The 23,126-nt window shown below is 38.1% G+C and overlaps 1 gene segment (V, D, J or C); it reads left to right on the top strand.

Annotated features, from left to right (window-relative positions):
• The first annotated feature begins 10,779 nt into the window (after positions 1 to 10,779).
• Positions 10,780 to 11,326, top strand: LOC126495155 (Ig heavy chain V region 345-like). The segment is given in 2 exon segments: positions 10,780 to 10,891; positions 10,998 to 11,326. Coding segments are annotated over 2 exon segments (375 nt in total).
• Positions 11,327 to 23,126: the final 11,800 nt, after the last annotated feature.

Raw genomic sequence — 23,126 nt, forward strand, 5'->3', positions numbered from 1 at the left:
GCCTTCCCATCTCCTCCTTCAAATGGAGCCAGGAGAGGCCTGGTGTCTTGGTCCAGTCTTTGCGTCCAGATGGAACTCCTCAGGACCACTCTGGGTGGGTTGTGGATGCAAGCCTGATGTCTCTCCTGGTGCCGGATTCGGATCTCCTTGCTGCCTGGGTGTCTCGTAAACAAAGGACCTACCTAGGTCGCTGCAGGCAGGCTAGTGGGAACAAAGGAGCTACCACCCTCCCGTTTGCCCTGCCAATTCGGATTCGGTCCTAGTGCCCGGACAGGCTGGGCTGGGAGATGTAATGTGGTCAACGAGGGAAGGGAGTCAAATGGAGGGGGGGAGGGATGTGGATGCAAGCTGGGTGGGATAGGAAGAGAGAGGGGGAATCGGGCAGAGTAGCCCTGAGGATGACCAGGAAGTGTAGGAGGGGTGTCTGAGTTCCCTGTCCCGGGCTGCTGCCTCGGTCAGAAACTCACTCACCCCAGTGATGTCTCTCCTGGTGCCTGGACCGGAACTCCTTGCTGCTTGGGTGTCTCGTAAACAAAGGCTGCAAATATGTTTTGTACTCTCTGCAGTGATATCTGAGTAACAGAAGCACGATATCACTGCCTCACCAAATAAGGTACCAAACCACGTGGCTAACACAGACATGAAATGAATAATGGGCTAATATAAGTTATAAAAATTACTAAGAAATCTGAGCTACTAAGCCAATCATTTTATAGTTAATGTAGACCTTTGTGTGATTTCTTTGGAACTTAAAAACTGCAGGAACTGGGCAGGACAGAAAACCTACGACAACAAGATGTCCCAAGTTGTGGCACATGCAGGATTCAGGGAAAGGCTTGTGTATTGTGAGTTATCATCCCTCACATTATTGGAACCTTCTGATTGATCTCACTGGAGAAGAACAGGTGGGTATTTAAAGCAAAGAGATAAGTATTGTCAACTCGAATATGATGAAAATAGGGATCTGTTTTGGTCTGCTCACATTTTCATGGAGGTCTACAGCACAGCACTCCTCCTCATTCTCTGGGTCTTACATGTTCTCCACCCTCACTACTGAGGAATTCTTTTGACATGGAGGAGGCTATATAGATGCCCACTAGACCGGAACACATTCACTGCAATTTGAAAAGATATGTGTCTCAGAATTAAGCATTATTCAACAAAGGCTGAAATCAGCACTCTGTGTTTAACCTTAATTATTTAGAATATATTTACCAATAATTCCAGTTACCAAAACAACTTAATAGGTTCTTTTCTAAGAACTATGACCTCCTGAAGCCTGAAGGTTTAGAGCATCAGGCAAAAATCCCTTCATGTAAATTAGGCCATCTTCAGCTTGATTCCTCAAACTGTATATAATGCTGCCCTCAGTATATTATCTTTTATCTATTTCTGGTAGGAAACCAGCGTCAATATCAATAATTTGTTTTGTTTGAGGAGCCTTGCTTCTTTGCTTATAAGGAGTCCTCACATCCCTGACACAGAGCAAGAAATAATGCCCAGGTTTTGAAGCACACTGAAAGTTAAGGAGGATGAGCAGTCATATCACCAAGATCTTCTCCTATTAGTTCTGTTAGCTAAACATGAGGAAATGTGATTGGAGACTTGATATATGTTACAATGTGATACTTGAAACTTGGACTAGATTCCATATCCCTTGGTCCACATCTCCATACATACATCCACAATGAAGAGACAGTTTATCCCATAACTGAATTAAATTTTGTGAATACGGAGGATATGACCATATAGTAATTAGGTTTAAAAAACAGAGTGACCCCCTGATATACAATCCCATGACTGATTCCCAGGACCAGGAATTGATAATTGGTTGAAGCAAGAGGCAGTATATTCAATGAACTATTCCTCATATCCTGATGGGTAGAGTGAATTCATTCTCTGCCCACAATGCTTTCTCTAGACTGTAATGTCTGGCGACTCAGTTTCCTATACCACCAATCGCAATCTGAATGTTGCTGCTCATGCTGAAACCCTAAGAAGTAGAATCAAAACCAGAATTCACTAGAGAGGGCTTTGTTTAGACTTGACTCCAAGTCACCAAGTCAAACTGAAAGAGTGAAGTAGGATGTATGATGGCAACGAAATCACTTCTAAAAATACACAGGGCTGTGTAGGTGATCCCAGATCCCTCACCCTGAGTTCTTACATTTGGTTCATCACATATCTCCTCCTGGTCTCTCAGCGGCTATTGGCTGGAGGAGCGGAAGGACCTCCCGCAATATCCTCCCATCAATATATTCAAACACATCCCCTGAGTAGGCTATGAGCTAGGTCACTGTATAAAGAATGGATTGGTTCCATTAGAGAGGTGATATGGGATATTGGGGGTTCAGTTTCTGCCTCCAATATTCCTCAGTGAAGTGTGGAAAGAAAGCTGAGCATGATTCCACAAAACACATCATGATCAGAGGGAAAAGGTGCCCTCTGTTCTAATTTATACAAATATCAACTATTCACACATTCATCATACAAAATAGACATCTATGATTCAACTATGTACCTACCACTCACACATATTTAATAATATAATCATCCACCTACCTGTCTATCATCTATCATATATCTATATACCAACTGACATGACATTCATCTGTCTATATTAATTGACTTAATAAGATGGGGCAAAGCTAAGTTTACTATGTACAAACAATGTTTCCATGTGTCAGTAAACACCAAAGAAACATTGAACTGTTGTTACTACAGTGTTAAAATTTTATCATTGCACTTTAAAAGTTCCTGTTCTACATTTCTTCTCAGTGTGATGTTTAAACTGCATTTCTTGGGACTTTTTCAGCACACTCTGCAGGTTACTACTGCTGAACTTGAGCTGTACAATGAAGCTATAGAAACTTCCCTTCTGTATATCGCTCTAATGATTACTCTGGGTTTTCAAATTGACAGGATCTGAAATTAACTAAAACACCATGTACTAGGCATTCCTGTGAGGAGCTTTTTCCTTCTTTCTTATTTTGTTTGGTAAATTACAAACAGCGAATATCATTTATATCGTGTCTACTCCTTTCTCTCCCAACTCCAATACTAATTACACACAATCCTTCTATGATTCTTTGTTTCTTCTTGATCATATTACTTGATAAAAGTCCTACTTAACTGTGTGTGAGCAGCACTGTTAGATGACAGGCTGGATAAAAGCACATGAAAGAAAGAAACTTAACTTTTTATCTTTTACTTTCACTGATGACAAGTTCATCTCTCTATTGCCACAGCATTCATGCACAGATATTAGAACCAGTTTTTTCAGGCTACCAACATACAGTGAAAATCAGTAGTTCTTCAGGAATCCTGCAGGATTTTGTAGTGAGATTGGAGCTGCTCTGGTCCCTGAATTATAGTCTGAACAATCACCAGATTTCTATCTCCTTCGTGTACGACACAATTGTTGCACTACACAGACCTTATTCTGTAAGGCAATTCAATAATTCCTTTTTCTATACCCATTCCTCTACTTTAGAAAAACCTGACTATATTAGAAAGTCCTTTGATCAACACCTACTATTTTTTCTTCTCATCAATCAAATGACAGTCATCCTTCTCTTCAGATCTTTCTATGTATTTATGTTAGTTTACTGCACATACAGGTAAATTGTTAAGTCAGATCCTATTCTGGATCATGCTATTTGTGCTCAATATATAGTCTATAACATGTTGAAAAATCAGAATTTCTTGCTTTCTGTAAGATTATGTCATACATATGTATACACACTTGCATCGATTTAATTACCTCAATATTTCTCTGATCAATATGAATGTCATTCCAATGTGTTCCCTATTGTAAATATTTCTACTATGAAGAAGAGATTGTAGACATCTGAGACACTATTCAATACCAGCATTCATCTTTTGTTTTTCATGATTAAGATTTTAGAAGCCAACTCCTTTAATTTCCTGCAGTACAGACTGATCTGTCAAGATGAACAGTGCTACTGAAGTGTGACACAAAATAAATCTGTTCTCCCTTTTAAAGATTTTTCTCAGGAAATTTTATAACCACAAAGGGAAATAAAAAAGTGTCATTTGAGACTTCTGGGAAGGAGTATTGTCTGTTTGCCTTTAATAACAATAGCATAATCAACAAAGATAACTAATTTCTAGGGTGAAAGTAATAGGAATAAGAACAGTAGTAATATCCTTCCAAAGGGCTACAGAAAGCATCAATGAGTGATGGGGATTTCAGAAGCTGTAGCAGGACGATGAGCTCTTCACTTTAAGGATTGTACCCAAGTGCTTCTCCAGGGAGAGCTTCAGGATATTTCCCAAGACTGTGAAGAGCACAAACAGTCTCGGTATATTTGTTTTAATGTCAGGGATGATTTCTTATATCAAGTACATCTTCAATACTTGCTAGAAACAAAAAGGAGTTTTTGTAGTAATGTATGACAGTCCTTACAGTGTTTTTGTCAGGAGACTGACTTTCTGAGAATAAGCTGTAGGGATACTGCTGTGCTTTCTCTATTATGTCTACTCTACACAAACATGCTGAAAAATCTGCACCTAAGGCATTGTAATGTGGGGTGAGCTGTATTCAGTGTCCTTGTACAAGTTCCCAGAGATATGTTGTGCGTCATCTAACATGAAATCACAGGGCTTCATCATGAAAAACAAACTTCAGTAACTACAGGAATTTCAGAAATCTTCACCTTGAAATTCTTATGCCATATTATAAGAAAAATGTTTATAAAGCACAAATACTGTAATTTTCTATGTATCATCTCAGACAGGTTAGGACGGCATTCCTGTGACAAGATATAACATTTATCTCTTGTCCCAAACAGATGAGAATATTATCATAGCACAAAGAAGGCCTTGGACTGGCAGTAGTTGTTACATTTTAGGACAAAGAAGTCTGTGGAAATGGTGAAATGAAGGTGACACAGAAACTCATAAATGAGGTTGGAAATCACAGGTATCCTTGAGTTCATCCTCTTCTTTCTCCTCTTACTGAATCAGGTAGAATCAGCTGTCTTGAAAGGCTACCATAACTCACTGAGAGATAGCAGAATCCATCAATCTTGTTTGAAGTTCATGAACAGATTAAACACATAAATGTTTGTTGAATACCTTTTTTTAGGTTAGGTGACATATAGTTGTGGATAGATAAAGACATATAAATAAACAAGGACAGGTAGGAAGGGTCTCCTTATCCTCAATATACAATATTGAATATTCCTCAAAATTTGGAATTTTGAACATTTTAACTACTAAAAATTGCTCAAAATTTGGAAGCTGTCATAGTATCTTATATATTGATATGACCACACCATGTAAAAAGGAATATTGAAAGAAAATGATTTCATTCTTCTTACAACTTATAGTATTATCATATAAGAAAATCAAGACATGAGATCAAGGTTGGAACCTGGAGGTGGGAACTGAATAAAAATCCATGAACTCTGCTTACTGGCTTGCGTTCAATGATTGCTTCATCTGCTTTCTTATACAACACAGGAACATCACATCTGCCTTAACCTTCCTGTATAATTCATTTATAAAGAATATGACATCACAATCTTGCCTGTAGCCCAAAATGACTGAGGTATTTCTTCCAACTGGGTTTCCTGCTTCCATGGTGGCCCTAGCTTTCATATTATTGATAAAAATTTTACCAACCTACAAATGTATAAGCTGTGACTGTTGTTTCAACATGGCCTATTAGTTGAGTGTTCATGTGATTACTAGACATAATTAGATAAAAGACAGAACAAGTTTGATGTCAACTTGGCATAACTTGTCAACAGAGATGAAGGTGGCTCAATTGAGAAAATGCCTCCATAAGATAGCTGTATCCAAACCTGTAGGGAATTTTCATAAGGAGTTATTTAAAAAACATTAGCCCATTTTGTGTATGCCACCCTGACAGGGAAGTCCTATGGCCTCTAAGAAAGCAGAATGAGAAAGCTGTAGGGTAAGCATCATCCCTCATAGCCTCTGCATGAGCTTCTGCTTCCAGGTTCCTCCCCTGTCTGAGCTCCTGTCATGACATATTTGATGGTGAACTGTGATGTGACTGTGAAAACGGAATTAACCCTTTCTTTCACCTGTTACTTGGTCATAGTGTTTCATTACAACAAAAATGACCCTAACAAAGATACAAACATTGAAGAATAAGTATCCACCTCTCAAATAGAAGATAATTCTAAAAAGCATGTTGATTTACTCTTAACTCTTTATCTTTGCAAATGACTTTTCTTAGTAACTTTCTTCTAGAGAATTTTCTTCTAGAAAAGAGAATCCATGGAGCGCCTGTATTAAATAATTTTAATACAAACTATCTCTATGATAACCAAAGACAAAAATGTTTGAGTAAGTGGTCCCATACCAAGTTCTACAGTATGGTGACAGAAATATGCATTGACTACTGTGATCAACTTTCCAAAGGTTTTATAACAATGAAAATATCAGACAAATCCAAATGAGACACACTGTGAGTAGGATATATGAAAATTATGTTTCAAACCTACAAAGCATCAGGAACTAGAGAAATACAGTATTCATAGTGGTATGTTCCCATCATAGCTTTCACAGGGAAAGTTCCATGTTAAAGACTGCCTCCACCCCATCACCCCCAAAAAATATGCTTCAAGAAATAAGAAACATAAACGTAGTGTCCAGGATGGAGGAGGTGGTGGATATTCTCTAGGTTCTTCTTAGGCATGCTGAATTCAGCTTTGCACTTCCCTTCCATGGTGATTTACATTACCAGGAATCATAATAAAGACCTACGAACTCCTACAAACTTTCTGTCTTTCTAATGCTGGGATTAAAGGTATGCTACCACTGCCTGGCTTCTATGGCTATGTAGTGGCTTAGCTCTGCATTCTGATCTTCAAGAAACTTTATTTGTTAGATCACAAACAAAATATCACTACACCTCCAAGAGCGAAGTTTTCATAAACCTGAACAATCTACAAACTTCGGACATGGTCATGCGTAACATGAAGGGGCCAGCTTGTTGGGATTTTCTGTCCTGCCCGGTACCTCCAGCTGTTTAGCCCCAAAGAAAATCACACATAGATCTCTATAAGTTAAAAAGCTGATTGGCCCATTGGCTCTAGCCTCTCATTGGCTGTCACATCTTCATTAACCCATTTTTCTGATCTATGTTAGCCATGTGGCTCAGTACCTTTCTTTAGTGGGGCAGATCACATCCTGCTGCTTCAGTGGTCTGGGCAGGAGTGGGGTAATCAACTTCCTCTTTCCCAGAATTTTCCAGTACTCATTACATCATTTCTACTTCCTGTCTGTTTTTCCCGCCTATATTTCCTTCCTGGCCAATCAGCGTTTATTTAAAACATGATTGACAGAATAGAGACAATTCTCCCTTACTACTTCCCCCCCCCCAAAAAAAATCACAAAAAAAAAAAAAAAGGAAAATATCCATAGTCCAATTTTGGGGAATGTGGGCATAGTATTCCAGGCTACTTCCAGCTGGTTGGGGGTGCTGATAATCTTATGGGGACCTAAAGAAAATTTAGAGTTATGATCAATCCTGACTGAAGTATCCTGTGAGACTTGATCATCTCAGGCAGCAGTCTTGAACCTGTTCTAGATGTAGAACTAACATCTGGGCCATCTATTTCTGCTAGATATTTCTCAGGTGATCAAAGTTGATTTTTTTTCTTGACTCTGAATAAATCCACAGCCTCTCATATTCTGTGAAACAAAAGCAAAATCTCTTCTCCAAAGTACCATACCTTCTGACTTTAATTTTGAAGCCAAGGTATTTTCAAAATATCTATCTTGGATTAATTCTGCAGCATTTATAAGCAAATATCTTTTAGCAGCTGTTGATCCTTCCTCAGCATTCAAACAATTTAAAGAGGGCATAATAACATACAGTATCAAGATTCTCTGTGTATTTCCATCTTTACATGGCTTTATTTTAACCTCATTTTTTTTATTTTTATTTTTAACTTTTGGCTTTTTTAGACAGGTTCTCTGTATATCTTTGTCCTGGAATTCCCTCTCTAAACGAGGCTATCTGTGAACTCACAGAGATCTGTCTGTCTCTGCCTCCCAGGCTTCTTTCTTTCTTACTTACTTTCTTTCTTTCTTTCTTCTCTCTGAGAACTTTAACCTTAGCCTGTATATATTTTAAACACATTGTAAACAATTTAGAGGTTTTCTTTCTCTTTGAATCTCTCTTTAGTTATGTATCTATGTATCCAGAGGCACAGTGAGAGAACTCCAGTATAAGCTTAGAAACCTCTACTCAGACAAACAGGGGTTGTAGGGGAAGAACCAGTACTCCCAGAAACAGTGGTTACCTGGAATGTGCTGCATTTGCAACTGTTTGATGTCATAACCTTTGGTTTTATTTTCTTATGAACAAAGAAATCTTCTAGAGTATCCTTTACTTCTCATAACCTATTAATATTGCTTTTTAATTGTGCATTAAACATAAGTGTTCCCCCACACTCCTCCAAGATGTCTAATTGCTCCTTGTCAAACAAATCAGCACGATAGATAGATAGATAGATAGATAGATAGATAGATAGATAGATAGATACAACATAGGTACAAAGATAGATAGATAGATAGATAGATAGATAGATAAATAGAGAGAGAGGAGTCTGAAATTATGAAACTTTTTAAGACAGCTTTGTAAGAATTTTGAATAATCTATGATTCATCCTCTTTATTTTTAAACTTGTGATAGAGAAAACACAATTTCCTTGAATTGATGTTACTTTTCAAAGTTAGCTTAAAAAATGAACAATCCGCAGTTTCCTACTTCTAAACTAATAGGACCTTATAAAAGTATACAGTTGTTATAACTTTTGCACAATTATATTTTTGAATATTTGCACTTTGGTAGAAATTAACTTGTACTTCGAAGTCCAAGCTAATGATTCCTTTACAGGCATATTGTGCAACTCAGACCACAAAATTCTCAGCCACAGATATTCACATCCTTGCAGACATCAGCTGTGGTCCCTGGTCCATAACTCTTAACCCTTCCCATAGCAGCTGAGTTTTCTGATTTTCACATTTTGTGTTTTTGTGAGTGCTTTTATTGCTCCCATAATTATTCCTCTGCAGTTTCTGTTGTTGGTTTGTGTTTGGTGTTCTGACTTCTGTTTTGTAGACTTGGAACTAGAATGAAAGTAAAGACAGGAAAAAACATCTGAAGTGAAGTACAAAATGGAGGAAGCACAGGGTAATACAGAGATTTTGAAAGGAAAAGTTGGGTGTAGTGAGAGAAGGGGGCTGAAGAGAGTAGAAAGCATGAGAATTTGGGAAATAAAAACAAAGCCTTGTTAAAAAAAAAAGCAAAATTGATGCAAAAGTTTTGTGTTTTATTACAAAATTGCATTAAATGTCCCCATTATGCTGACTATATAAATATGCAGAAATAAAAACTTACCTAGGAGCATGAAGACAGCCTTCTGCTGCCTGCTTTTGAGGTGGGAAAGTAAGAGTGGGGAATAAAAAGTAATTATAGGGAGAAATTCAGAATGCAAACAATTGAATGCTTCAAATATAAACTTGTCTCCATAGCAACCACTGAGAGGAAGACAGACGGTAACAAGAGACATCACATTTACAAACTTCCTGAGGCTGTAGGACAGCATCTCTAAGAACTGAGTAAAATTGTCCCACCTCTGCCCTTCACCTGGACCTTGGGAACTCAGTTCAATGCTCCCATGTGGGTCTCTGTCTCCATCTGTCACCTGATGAAGGTTCTATGGTGATATTCAAGACAGTCATCAGTCTGACTATGGGATCAGTAAGGACTGTGAGGGTTTGGTTCACCCACTGAGACAGTGTTCCTGAGCTAATGGGAGCTCACCAACTCCAGCTAGACTGGAAATGAACAAGCATGGGATCAATCTGGACCCTCTGAATGTGGTTGACAATTGGGTCAGACTGAGGGGCAAATGATAATGGCATTGGGATTTGTCTCTACTGCATGTAATGGGTTTTTGGGATCCTATTCTTTTTTGGACACATACCTTCCTAAGCCTGGATGTAGGGGGGAGGACCTTGGACTTCCCATAGGGCAGGGTGCCTTACCCTCTATTAGGAATGGAGGGGGTGGGGAGAGGGTAAATCAGAGAGCAGGAGGGAAGTGGGAACAGGGGGGGTAGTGGGAATTTTGACTGGTATTATTATTATTATTATTATTATTATTATTATTATTCGAGACAGGGTTTCTCTGTGGTTTTGGAGTCTGTCCTGGAACTAGCTCTTGTAGACCAGGCTGGTCTCGAACTCACAGAGATCCTCCTGCCTCTGCCTCCCAAGTGCTGGGATTAACGGCGGGCGCCACCACCGCCCGACATTCAGTAAAGTTCTTAAAACACTGAAGGAGTTCTACTTAGAAGTAGGTGAGACCCTATGCAAGATTCATCCCAGGAAGAAGCCATGTCCAGAAAAGACAGAGGGACAGACAGAGCTTATATCTAGAAACACAGCTGTGTGCAGAGCTTTTTAATTTCACATTTACCCAAAAGAGACATGACAGTGTGGAAACATAACATTCCCTGTGCATATGGTGAAAAGGTGGCTAAATATAGTGTTGTGAATCCCTAACAAGGAAAATGTGTACAGAGAGATACGTTAATGCTTCAATTTCTATTACTCTCATCAGTGTGTATGATGTCTTATATCAGCTCTGAGTCCTGCCTTCTGCCCAGGTCCAACTACAGAGCATGTTAATGACAGGACGATATGCAAATTAGGCTTCGTTGTGCCCATAAAAACTGGCATGCCCTGACCCTGCACCTCTGGCAGAGGAGACCAGCCCTGGATTCCCAAGTCCTCCCAGTCACAGGGTTCAGCACTGAACACAGACCGCTCACCATGGACTTAGGGCTTATACTGATTTTCTCTATCCTTATTTTAAAAGGTAATTTATAAAAATGAGATACTGTGTGTTGTGTGGACATGAGAAAGAGAAAAAATTTTTTTTTTTTTTGCATCAGTTTTCTAACCAGAGTTCTTTGTGTTTACAGGTGTTCAGTGTGAGGTGCAGTTGCTGGAGTCTGGGGGAGGCTTAGTGCAGCCTGGAAGGTCCCTGACACTCTCCTGTGCAGCCTCTGGATTTACCTTCAGTAATGCTGGCATGAGCTGGGTCCGCCAGGCTCCTGAGAAGGGGCTGGAGTGGGTCGCATCCATTAGCAGTGGTGGTGGTACCACCAGGTATATTGAGGCTGTGAGGGGACGGTTCACAATCTCCAGAGACAATGCCAAGAACACTCTGTACCTGGAAATGAACAGTCTGAAGCCTGAGGACACAGCCATGTATTACTGTGCAAGAGGCACAGTGAGTGAAAGCTGTTAAGAGCTCAAACAAAAACCCTGCTGTGGGGAACAAACGACCAGCAGGGGGCGCTGAGATCCCTTAGAAATCAGGGTCAGAGCCTGCTTAGAGAAAAATGGAAGACTGCATTTCTCTGTGTCTGCACTGCCTCTCCATATCGTATTTAGGGATTTTCTCTACAGGTATAGAGTGTAGTAATTCTTGAATGTCCAAATGTTTGTTCCAATTTCTTTTTCCTGTTGGTTTGTGTGTGTTTGTTACAGTGTTTCTCCTTGTTTCCCTTTAACTCTGTCTACCTGTCTCTCTCAGTGTCTCACTCTCTCTCACTCTCCCACTTTCTCTCTCTCTTTTGCTCCTCACATTTTCTCTCTAACTACTTTCCGTGTGTGTGTGTGTGTGTGTGTGTGTGTGTGTGTGTGTGTGTGCTGACATGATGCTCAACAGTCTCTGTCTTCCTCTTTTCAATGTGCGGCAGACACTGCTACTCATATGTGCAGTCTGCTCTCATTTTTACCTTTTAATTCAAGTCTGTGAGTTTAACTTGAATTCCAGCACATCCTGTCGTTTAATTACACAGTGGTCTTGAAAGGTCATGGAGTCCAGACTCAGAATAGGAATCACCACTGAGGGTGATGTTTCCTTCTACTTCTCCTTGTCCTCATCATTCTGTTTTTTTTCTTTGTTTGTTTGTTTGGTTGGTTTGATTTATCCTCCATACTCTAATATCCATGAGATCCATGTTTAGTAGATTGATCCTTTATAGAATCAGTTATAAGTGGTGGGCATCATAAAAGAAGAATTTGTGATTCCTTGTGTTTATTTTAATAGTGTATAAATGCAGTCATCCAAAACTATTTTCAGTAGGAAAAAAAATGATGTTTAAAAAGATTGAACAAGGCTTGTAGCTCTGTGCTAGAGTGATTTCTGACAATGTGAAAGGTCTTAAGTTTAAGAAACAAACTCACTTAAAAGTATGAATTAAGCGCTTAGACAAATAATATTTCTCACTCTCTTAGAATAAGTGCTTCAGGATTTCAGGAGAGACACAGGTACACCATGTAAGGAATGTATGACTGATGATGATGCTCCTTGTCACCATGTCCAATGTCCCAGGTCCAGGTGAAGGAGTCAGGACCTGGCTTGGTGCAGCCATCACAGACTGAGACCCTGTCTTTTACCTGAACTCACTGCCTTCTCATTAACCAGCTGTCATGCACATTGGGACACCAGCCTCCAGGAAAGCAATTCAAGTTAATGGGAATAATAAGGAATAATGAGAACACTGATTATAATTCAGTTTTTAAATCCAAGGTCACCATCAGCAGGGACACCTCCAAGAGCCAAGTTTTCTTAAAACAGTCTGCAAACAGCCATATATTACTGGATAAGACACATAGTGAGGGAACTCCAGTGTGAACCTGTACAAAAACTTTCTACAGAGACTTCAGGAACAGCAGGTGGTACTAAGGGCCAATGAAGCCTCCCCAGCAATAGCACAAGACATTTCAGTGTGTGCAATCAAAGCAGGTACACAAGCCCATGAAGGGGTGGCTTCTCTATTACTTGGGTTGCTCTGTGCATCAAAATCGTATTTCTCGTTGCACTCTTCTAGAATTTAGGGTTTACTAATCTTTAAGGAATCTGAATATTTTTGAAGTCCTGTGTCCACTGTAATGTTTATTTTTTATACAATTTGCAATCTCATCTAAACAAGATAGTATCATAAAGGGAAGACCTGGCTATGCTGTGGGCACCAGGGTCAATCTTGAAGTACCAAAGGATTCATTGGGATGGGGTACCTAGATTCACAACATAGCTTCATTTAATTCTCCAGTTAGAACAGAATTTGGGATTTTGGCAAGTGCCAACAGATCATGCAAGAATACCCTGGTACGACTATAAACCTTTAACCTTGACTTCCTCCACTCTCTTTATTGTCCTCATATGAAACATGAACATCAATTTTATCATCGACCCTGGCTATGCTCTGGTACTTAGATCATGGAACCAATGCATCTATAGACAGCAGCTTAGCTTCAGTAGCCAGCAGGAGGTTCCTGGATAACATTCTGCTTAAGGTGTCCCTAATCCTCAAGTCCCTTTCTAGAAATGATCTCAAATTGCAATGTAGTTTGTAGGTCTTAGGATCTATACTGGTCTTCTCAGATTGCTGGTGTATAATCAATTTGGTTTTGACTAAAATAAAATACTGTACATCTACTGAGGTATTTAAACACATTTTAAAATTCATCAGTTTTATTTTCATCATGTAGATACATTTCTCTCACCATTCCTTCCTCCACATAGATCTTACTTCCACTGATTCACTTGCAAATAAGTTTTATGGTCTCTGCAGTGATATCTTTGATCTGAATATCAAATGTCCCAGCTTGTGGCACCTGTAGGAGTCTGGGAAATGCTTGTGTGTTTTGGGCTACCCTCCATCACATTCTTGGAGCCTTCGGATTGATCTTACTGGAGAAGAACAACAAGCGTGTATTCAAATCAATGAGATAACATTTGTCAACTCAAATGTGATGAAAATAAGGATCTGTTTTTGGTCTGCTCACATTGTCATGGAGATCTACAGCACAGCACTCCTCCCATTCTCTGGGTCTTACATGTTCTCCACCTTCTCTACTGAGGTATTCTTTTGACATGGAGGAGGTAACATAGATGTCCACTAGACCTGAACACATACATCTGTTCTAAGCAATTTGAAAAGTTATTTGTCTCAGAATTAAGCATCTCTCCACTGCAAAAGAAGCTTATTGGATAAAGAATGAGATCAGCTCTAACTATGTGTTTAAAATAAATATATATACTATATTCACAATTATGTCCAGTTAGCAAAATGACTGTAGTAGGTTCTTCTCTAAGAACTATGGCCTTCCCAAACCTAAGGGTCTAGTATCAGGCATAAATTCCTTTACGTAAATTAGGCCATCTTCAGATTGATTCCCCAAACTGTGTGTAATGATGTCTTCAGCACTATGATCTTTTATCTATTCCTGGTAGGAAACCAGAGTCAATGTCAAGAACTTGTTTTGTTTGAGGAGCCTTAGGCCTTTCCTTATGAGTAATGACTCATATGGAGCCCTCTTACCCTGACACAAAGCAGGAAATAATATCCACAGCTTGAAGTGTATTTAAAGATAAGAAATATGAGATGTCATATCACTAAGCTTTATCTCCTATTAGTGACTGTTAGCCAAACTTGAGGAAATGGGATGGATGGGAGCCTTGACATATGGCACAAAAGTGATTCTTGAAATATGGACTAGATCCACCTGTCCTAAGTCATATCTTCATCTCCACATACACAATGAAGAAACAGTTATCCCATAACTGAATTTTATAAAGATGAAGGACATTGCCATAGAGTAATTTGGTACAAATAAAAAAAAATGAAGGGCCGTCAATGTGAGTCCTGATACAATACTCCTTGACTGTTTCACAGGGCCAATAGTGGGTGATTGGTTTAAACAAGGGGTAGTATATTCAATAAACTCATACCCTGATGTGACTTCCTACATGAAAACTTATCTTCCAGTTCTGTTATATCCTTTCCTATGAGATGCAGGATCCCATAGCCTATGGGATCACATAGCTCTCTAACACAAATTCTGACCTCAGGATAAAGAGGGCTGTTGAATACTGATGAGACAAATAGTCTTCTTGTGTGACTGATGACACACCTCTAGGTGAATGTCACCATTGTACACATATGTCAGTACAGAACTTTTAACAGCAGATAATTGATAGTGACTATTTTTTCTTATACTCAGGATGCTATCCCAGGTGACACTTCAGGAGACAAGACCTAAACCGATTAAGCTCTCATAGTCATTTTTCCTCACCTGTCTTGTCATTGGTTTCTACATTAAGAGCCTGGGCCTGGATTTGAGAGCTCCAAGGAAGGTCATAGAATGGGTGAGTTACATAAACAGTGGTGGTGGTGGCACCAGTACAAGAGATGATGGTTCATCATTAGTGAAGCATCTGAGAACCAGTTCTTCCTGAAACTACTCTGTGACCACTGAGGACACTGCTATGTATTGTTGGGAAAGAGACACACTGAGGGCACTTCTGTGTGAGCCCAGACACAAAACTTCTGGAGGAGCTTATAATCAGGAGGGCACTATCAGCAGAGAACAAACTAAAGAAATCAAATTTGGAACAGACATGAAGAAGAAACTGGAGATTTTTCTCTAGTCTATTTTTTTCATATTGTTTAGGATCTGCTCACTCAGAATATAATGGAGCTAATGGCTGTGTGCATGCTCTATGAGATAGGATGTGCTTAACAGAATGTGTGCACATACAGGTGCATCAGAGTGTGAAGTCATGTTTGCCATTGATCCTTGGATTGTAATAACTTATCAACATGATGAGGTCAGTTTAATTTCAAGCAAATATTTCAGTAAGAAATTTGTATGTGTACCCAAACTTAAGAGAAATGTGGATAGAAAGCTGAGCATGATTTCACAAAAGCACATCATGATCAGAAAGAAAAGATGCCCAAGTCTATGCCTGTGTTCTGATTTATGTGAATATCAAGTATTCATACAACATCATATATCATAGACAGCTATAATCCAACTGTGTATCTAACATTCACAAATATTTAGTAATATAGTCATGCACCAACCTGCCTACCATCTATCATTTATCTATGCACCAAATGACATGACATTCATCTATCTATATTAACTGACTTAATAAGATGGGAGCAGAACTGAGTTTACTATGTACAAACTGGTGTTTCCATATGTCAGCAAACACATAAGAAACATTAAACTATTGTTACTACAGTGTTAAAATTTTATCATGACCCTTTAATAGTTCCTGTTCTATATTTCTTCCCTATGTGAAGCTTAAACTGCATTTCCTAGAACTCACATCCCATAGGTTCAGCACACTCTACAAGCTCGGGCTGCACAGTGAAACTGCAGAGACACTTCTGCATAACAATGTAATCATTAATCTGGGTTTTCAACTTGACAGGATCAGAAATTAAATAAAACATCACCTACTAGGTATTCTTGTGAGGAACTTTTTCCTATTTTCTTTGTAAACTACAAACAGAGAATATTATTTATATCACATGTATTCCCCCCGTCCCACCTCCAATGCCAACTTCCACACAATTATTTTATGATTCCTTGTGTCAAATCATTTGAGATAAGTCCTACTTAGTTACATGTGGGCAGCACTGTTAGATGACAGATTTGATAAAAGCACATGAAAGAAAGAAACTTAGCTTTTTTGTCTTTTTGCTTTCACTCTTGGAAAGTTTATCTATCCATAACTGCAGCATTCATTCACAGATATTAAAACAAGTTTCTTCAGGTTTCCAACAAACAGTGAAGAACAGTAATACTCTAGGAATCCTGCAAGATTTTGTAGAAAGATTAGAGCTGCTCAGGTATTTTGAATTAATGACCATATTCCCAGTTTATCTATGTAAGACACTACTATTGCACTACACAGACATTATTCTGCAAGGCAATTCAATAATCCCTTTTTATATACCCATTCCACTACTTCAGAAAAAAGTAACTACATTAGAAAGCCCTGTAATCACCACCTGTTATTTTGTCTTCTCATTAGTCAAATGACAGTAATCCTACACTTTGGTACTTTCTGTGTGTTTATGTTAGTTTACTGCAATACAGGTAAACTATTAAGTTAATTTAAATTTTGTATAATGCTATTTTTGCTCTATGTAGAAACCATAAGGTCCATAAGGTGCTGAAAAATCAGAATTACTTGCTTTCTGTAAGGTTATATTATGTCATATATACATACGTACACACATACAAACACACATTTGAATCATTTTTTATTGTTCCGTTCTTTCTCTGATCAATATAAATGTCATTCTTATGTGTTACCTATAGTAAATATTTCCACTATAAAGAGGAGATTGTGGACATCTGAGACACTATTAAGCAGCAGCATTCATCTTTTATACTTCATGATTAAGAATGGGAGACGCCAATTCCTTTAAGTTCCTGCCATATTGACTGCTCTGTCAGGATGAACTGTGCTACTGAAGTGTGACACAAAATAAATCTATCCTCCTTTCATTGATTTTCTCAGGAAATTTTATAACCACAAAAGGAAACAAAAAAAGTGTCATTTGAGACTCTTAGGAAGGAGTGTTGCCTGTTGGCCCTTAATAACAACAGCATAATCTACAAAGATAACAAGGTTTGAATTCAGCTTTGTACTTCCCTTCCATGGTGATTTACTTCATCAAGAATCAGAATAAAGACTTACATCTCCTACAAACTTTCTATACTGATCCTCAATTCCTCATGTACAAGCAAGTCCTCCTCTTCACTACTTGCCATCATCTGGGGTCCTGTCTTTTTATTACCTCAGTTAACATAAACCTCAAGCCTGGCGGCATGCTGTTACATTTTATGAAGTGTTATTACCCGTGGACCTTCTGATCTATCAAGAACACAATAATTATGCTTAGAAACATAATTTTGTTCTGTGCTACAAGCTGAGGAGGAAGACAAAGAAGGACAGATAAAGCATATTCAGGTAGAAAGTGAAACTGAAATCAAGAGGCACAAAGACTATTCCCCAAGTACAATAGCTAAAATGAAAGGGGAACAGTCCGAACCTAGGGAGATGGACCCAAATAACTTCCTTAGGTCTCCTCTCAGATAAATCTCTGAAATGCACTAAATGTTAGTGATCTGCTTTCTCACAAGCTGGATATTTAGATGAGTGCTGAGAATAAGTTGTCTCCATTGACACCAAAAAGAAGAATTTTGAGACATTTCTTAAGCAGTATTTTTGCTTCCCAAGACCCTAATGCCATCTTGGATTCTCTGCTGGAAATTACACAGTTGTAAAATTGGATTTAGGAAATGGTTCACTATTCAGCGTGCACTACATGAATGCAAACTCATGATAAATATTCCCATGTTTTGCTTCTAAACTGTTCCCTGATTTTCCAGAATTGGAAATCCAGACTGGGCAAAGACAATATTCATGAGTATACATTTATTTTCATCACAGAAGCACAAGACAAAACAATGAAAAATTGCAGGCCCAGTGCTTTCTTTTTTCTGTCAGAAATCTTTCCCAATTCAAAGCAGTTCTCAGGCTCAGGCTAAAAAAACAGGCCTAGCTCAGAAGCCCTATCTCTTCACTAGGTTCCAGGAGACAATTGTTGGCCTGGCACTGTTACTCTTCCTGGTTACTTATTCTAGCTGTAATTATTTCCAGGTTTCAGAATAAGCACCTAGACATGTCATCTATAGCATGTATGACTAACAGTAATATTTCTTTTCCCCAGATACCATGCTACAGGTTTATCTGACAGAGATAGGACCTGTCATGGTACATCCCTCATAGACCCTTTCTCTCACCTGCACTGTTTCTGGGTTCCTGTAAACCAGTTATAGTGTAAGCTGATTCTGCAAGTCTCTGGAAATAGGTCTGGAATAGATGGAAAGAATATGAATTGCTGAAAGCACTGATTATAATTCAACTCTCAAAGCCCATTTCAATATTAGCAGGACTACCTCCAAGACATAAAACCAAACAATCTGCAAACCGAGGACACAGGCCCCTATTTCTCTGCCAGTGACAGTATAAGCTTGTGCAGAAACCTCCCTACAGAGACACTTAGGAGCAGCAGAGGGCTCTGAGGACAGATGGGGACATTGCAGGAACATTAGCTGAATGCTTCAGATGCTATAAAGTTCTCGAATACGCTGTACAAGCCAGTGTTCTAATGATGTAACCTACGACTTTCTCTCATAACCAAGGAATTCTTCTAGCAGCCCATGTCATATCTGTTATATTCTGATAAATTTCTTTTTATTGTTACACTAAGCTTCTGTTTTTTCCCACAAACCTTTTAAGCTAATCTTTTGTTTCTTGCTCTATACAAATCAGAACGTGAATTTTATACATTTCAATATATATATATATGTGTGTGTGTGTGTGTGTGTACATGTGTGTGTGATTGTAGATAGATTCATTTTAATGGAAGTCAGTCATTATGACAGGCAATATAAGTTCAGTAAGGAAACCTAGGAATTTTAAATAGTCTCTAATTCATCCACCTTATTGTTCACATGCAACAGACAAACCACAAATTCCCTGAATTATTGTGATTTCCAAAATTAGATTGGAACATGTATTATCCAGAGTTTCCTATTTCTAAACACATAGGATGCCATAAAATTGTACAATCATTATCATTTTTGTGAAATTCAATTTTAAACATTTACATATTGATAAAAATTTCCTTCCACTTAGAGTCTAATATAATGATTTCTCTGCAGGTGTAGTGGGTGCGCTCAGACAACAAAATTCTGAATCACTTGTGTGCACATTCTCGCTGATGTCAGCTGCTTTCCTGTATTCATATTTCATCATTACTTCCCATAAACATCTGAGTTCTATGATTTTCACAGTGTGTGCTTTAGTTAGTGCTTTTGCTGCCTACAATGTCTCCCAAAATTACAGCTCTGGAATTCTCTCTTGCTGTAGACTGGAAGGACCTGGTATCATGTGTGTGACCTAGAGAAGTGACATTCGTAGAAGCAGTATAGACAATGTTATTGGATCATAAACTTGAATCTGACACTATGTCCACAGGACTATCCATCTGTGCATACTGACATAAATAAATTATGGGATAAACAGTAAGACAAAAATCCTCCTCTGAAATAGAATGTAAGTACCAAAATTATGGGGATTTCATTGAAATTCTTTGTTCTTTTTATATCCCATAATTATATTTAATAGGATTAATAGAAAGACCCCAAGTCAGAAGTCTCAATTTTCTTCTCAAGAGTAACTCATTCTTATCATTGGCCTGAGATAAATCCATAAGATAACACTTAGATCAGGAAAAGAGAAGACAATTAATGTTCTCTTGGGTGAACATTTTTCTGCCTTCCATCTTTGGATCCTAGGATCTTTCATTTTGGAAAAGGCATGTGGGCAGAAGAGGATGCATAAGGCCAACATTTATAATCACCAAGGAAATCTAGATTAAATCCTAAATGATGAACTCCTTCTTAACCAATAGAAAGATGCCATTGACTAAGGAAAAGAATGAGAACAAGTGTTGTGGGCATGGGAGAAATGGTTCAATCTGCTCTATCAATGTGAACATGGTTCAACTATGAAGTTGCCAAATAATGTGTTGGACACTCAGGGAATTAAAATAAAGACTACGTTATCCAGCCATCTCATGTCTGTGTGAGTAAACAATAGAAATGGCATTTTCATTTAAAATAAAGTTTTTAATTTCTCTTCATTTATTGATATCACATTCAAACTGTCTCCTACTGAAGGATTAACTATTTAAACATTGAGGTATGAAGTCTCATGAAAAAAAAACTTCATTAAATGGTTCTTCTAGCTCTCACATTCGTATGGTCCTTCTCTGATATGTCATCAGTGTGGAGCTGGTCAATGAGTGAAAGTGGGGACCATAGTTATGATTGGGAACTTCCTTCAGAGAATAGCCTTTGAGAGGCTGGACCTGGTTAGAAATGGCCTTGGGTAAAAAAAAAAAATTGCAGGCCCTCCCACACATTCTCCCTTTCCCTTCTTGCCATACCTGGATGTTGGATTCCATTCCTGTTCCTCATTGTGATCTTTGAGTTCTCCTTTAACTAAAGAAACCCTTATTACAATTTATTTGGTATTCTACAAAACTTGTGTGATTGTCCTTATACATCCATTTATTTGATTTTGGGACTTAACATTTTTTTCATATTTTTCCTTAAGGAAATGTTGTGTTAATAGAGTCAAGAATGAGGCACTTTTAGATATGATACAGTCTTTACAGAATAATAATAAACAGCTATCTGGAAAACTTAATACCATTGAAAAGGATAACACCAATTTGAAAGACAAAATTCAAACCATGTCACAAGGTGCTGATAAATTATCTGAAAGAATTCATAGTGTTGAATTTAACAACCAAAACTTGTTAAAAAGTTATGATGGGTTAATGGATTGGGAATCTCTCCAGGAAGGCAATGCGCATGCCATTTATATGTACAATGATGAGACATTATCTTTACCAGGAAAATTTCATACTTTGGAATCATATGTGCAGAATAAAGACCAGAAGGTAAATGTATGAATAAGGGCACTAGAACTTTACACAGGACAGGAGATTCAGACTTTACAAAATGCAGTGGTAGAAAGATTTGAAACAATTGAGGAAATTATCAGAATTGAAGAGAAGGGCTAGAAGATACAAAAACAGGACTTTGCCTCATCAATACATGTCAGAGTCCAGGATGACTTACCCAGAGTTTTAGTTACTTATCTGGTAATCTCCTCTGATGAGCCATCTGGTACTAAATACCCTAGAGTATTCAAAGAATATAAGTAGCAACGCATAGGTATGAGCAATCTAAAGGAAATTAACTAAGAAATAGTGTCTTATGGCTTGTAGCCATCATTTGTTAAGGAAATGGTGAAAATGTGGGCTTCAAGCCATCTGGCATCTCCACATGATTGGCTTCAATTAGTTTCAGTGGTTCTCAAAGACAGACTGTAGCTGCTATGGAAGTGTCACTGGAAAGAAGGGGCAAAACTTAGGGGAAAAAAGGGAAAAATAAAAGGATATGAGGCTTCCCAAGATTCAAACTCTTGGTGAGGGCAATAACTCAAACCCACAGGACTGGGCTCTATATCATGAACACTCCTTGTACAAATGCTACACAGCAGTTTTAAATGTTTGGGACAGGATTCAGGAACTATAAAAATTGAATCATATACCATTAAACAGAGACAGACAGAACCCTTTAGTGACTTTTTACAAAGATCAATTCAGACTGTAGAAATAGGAGTAACAGACCCAGAAGCTAGATTAATACTTATTGTATCTCTGGCTTTTGAAAATATCAACTTAGAATGCAAAAGGATACTTGGAGCTTTAAAGATCAGATCTGCACCAACAGATGAATGGATCCTGCATACAAGAATGCTGAGAATGAAATCTGGAAGATGGATGTGTTTCACTTCACAGAAATTGGAAAATTAAATATGTGCATCACCCCATTGACACTTATTCATGTTTTCAATGGGCAACTGCCTTGACTCAGAAAAGGCTGATACATTAATCATACATTTATTAGAGGTTATGGCCCACGTAGACATATCTTCACAAATAAAGACAGAAAATAATCCAGCATATTTCTCTAAGAAAATGAAACATTTTCTTGCTTATTATAATATAAAACATATTACAGGTAGCTCAAATCAAACTCTAAAGGATAAGTTAAATAAACAGAAAAGAATGGAAAATATCCCCAGAAATAGATTGCATAAAGCTTTATTAACCTTGAACTTTCTTAATGCTAATGAAAAAGGAACAATGGCAGTAGAGGTACATTGGATAGAAGAAAAAAATTTTGAATTTTCTATGTCAAGGATATGTTGAACTCAGAATGGAAACCAGGAGATGTGCTATGTTGGGGAGGGGGTTTCACTCTTGTTTCCACACAATGTGAAAAAAATATGGATACCATCAAAATTAATAAAGATTTTATTTGAAAAGGAGAAACCTCTTGAGAAGGAGAAATGACATCTCATGCTTAGAGATGACAATCATACAACTCTTAAGAAAACATCATAAAGCTTGGAGTTATTTCTTACCTTTGTAGGAAAATATTCATCTTCAAAGAGTCAAGAGACCCTGGATATCTAATGCCTAAAGAGGAAAAAATAGCTATTCAGAAAGGATCACCAAGCAAAGAGAATTATGACTCAAAAAGACAGGTCATCAGCATGGTCAGATTTCATTCTCTGTATATAT

The sequence above is a fragment of the Alexandromys fortis genome, unplaced genomic scaffold, assembly GCF_014885135.2.
Source record: "Alexandromys fortis isolate MF-2015 unplaced genomic scaffold, M_Fortis_MF-2015_v1.1 scaffold_400, whole genome shotgun sequence".
NCBI classification, from domain to species: Eukaryota; Metazoa; Chordata; class Mammalia; order Rodentia; family Cricetidae; genus Alexandromys; species Alexandromys fortis.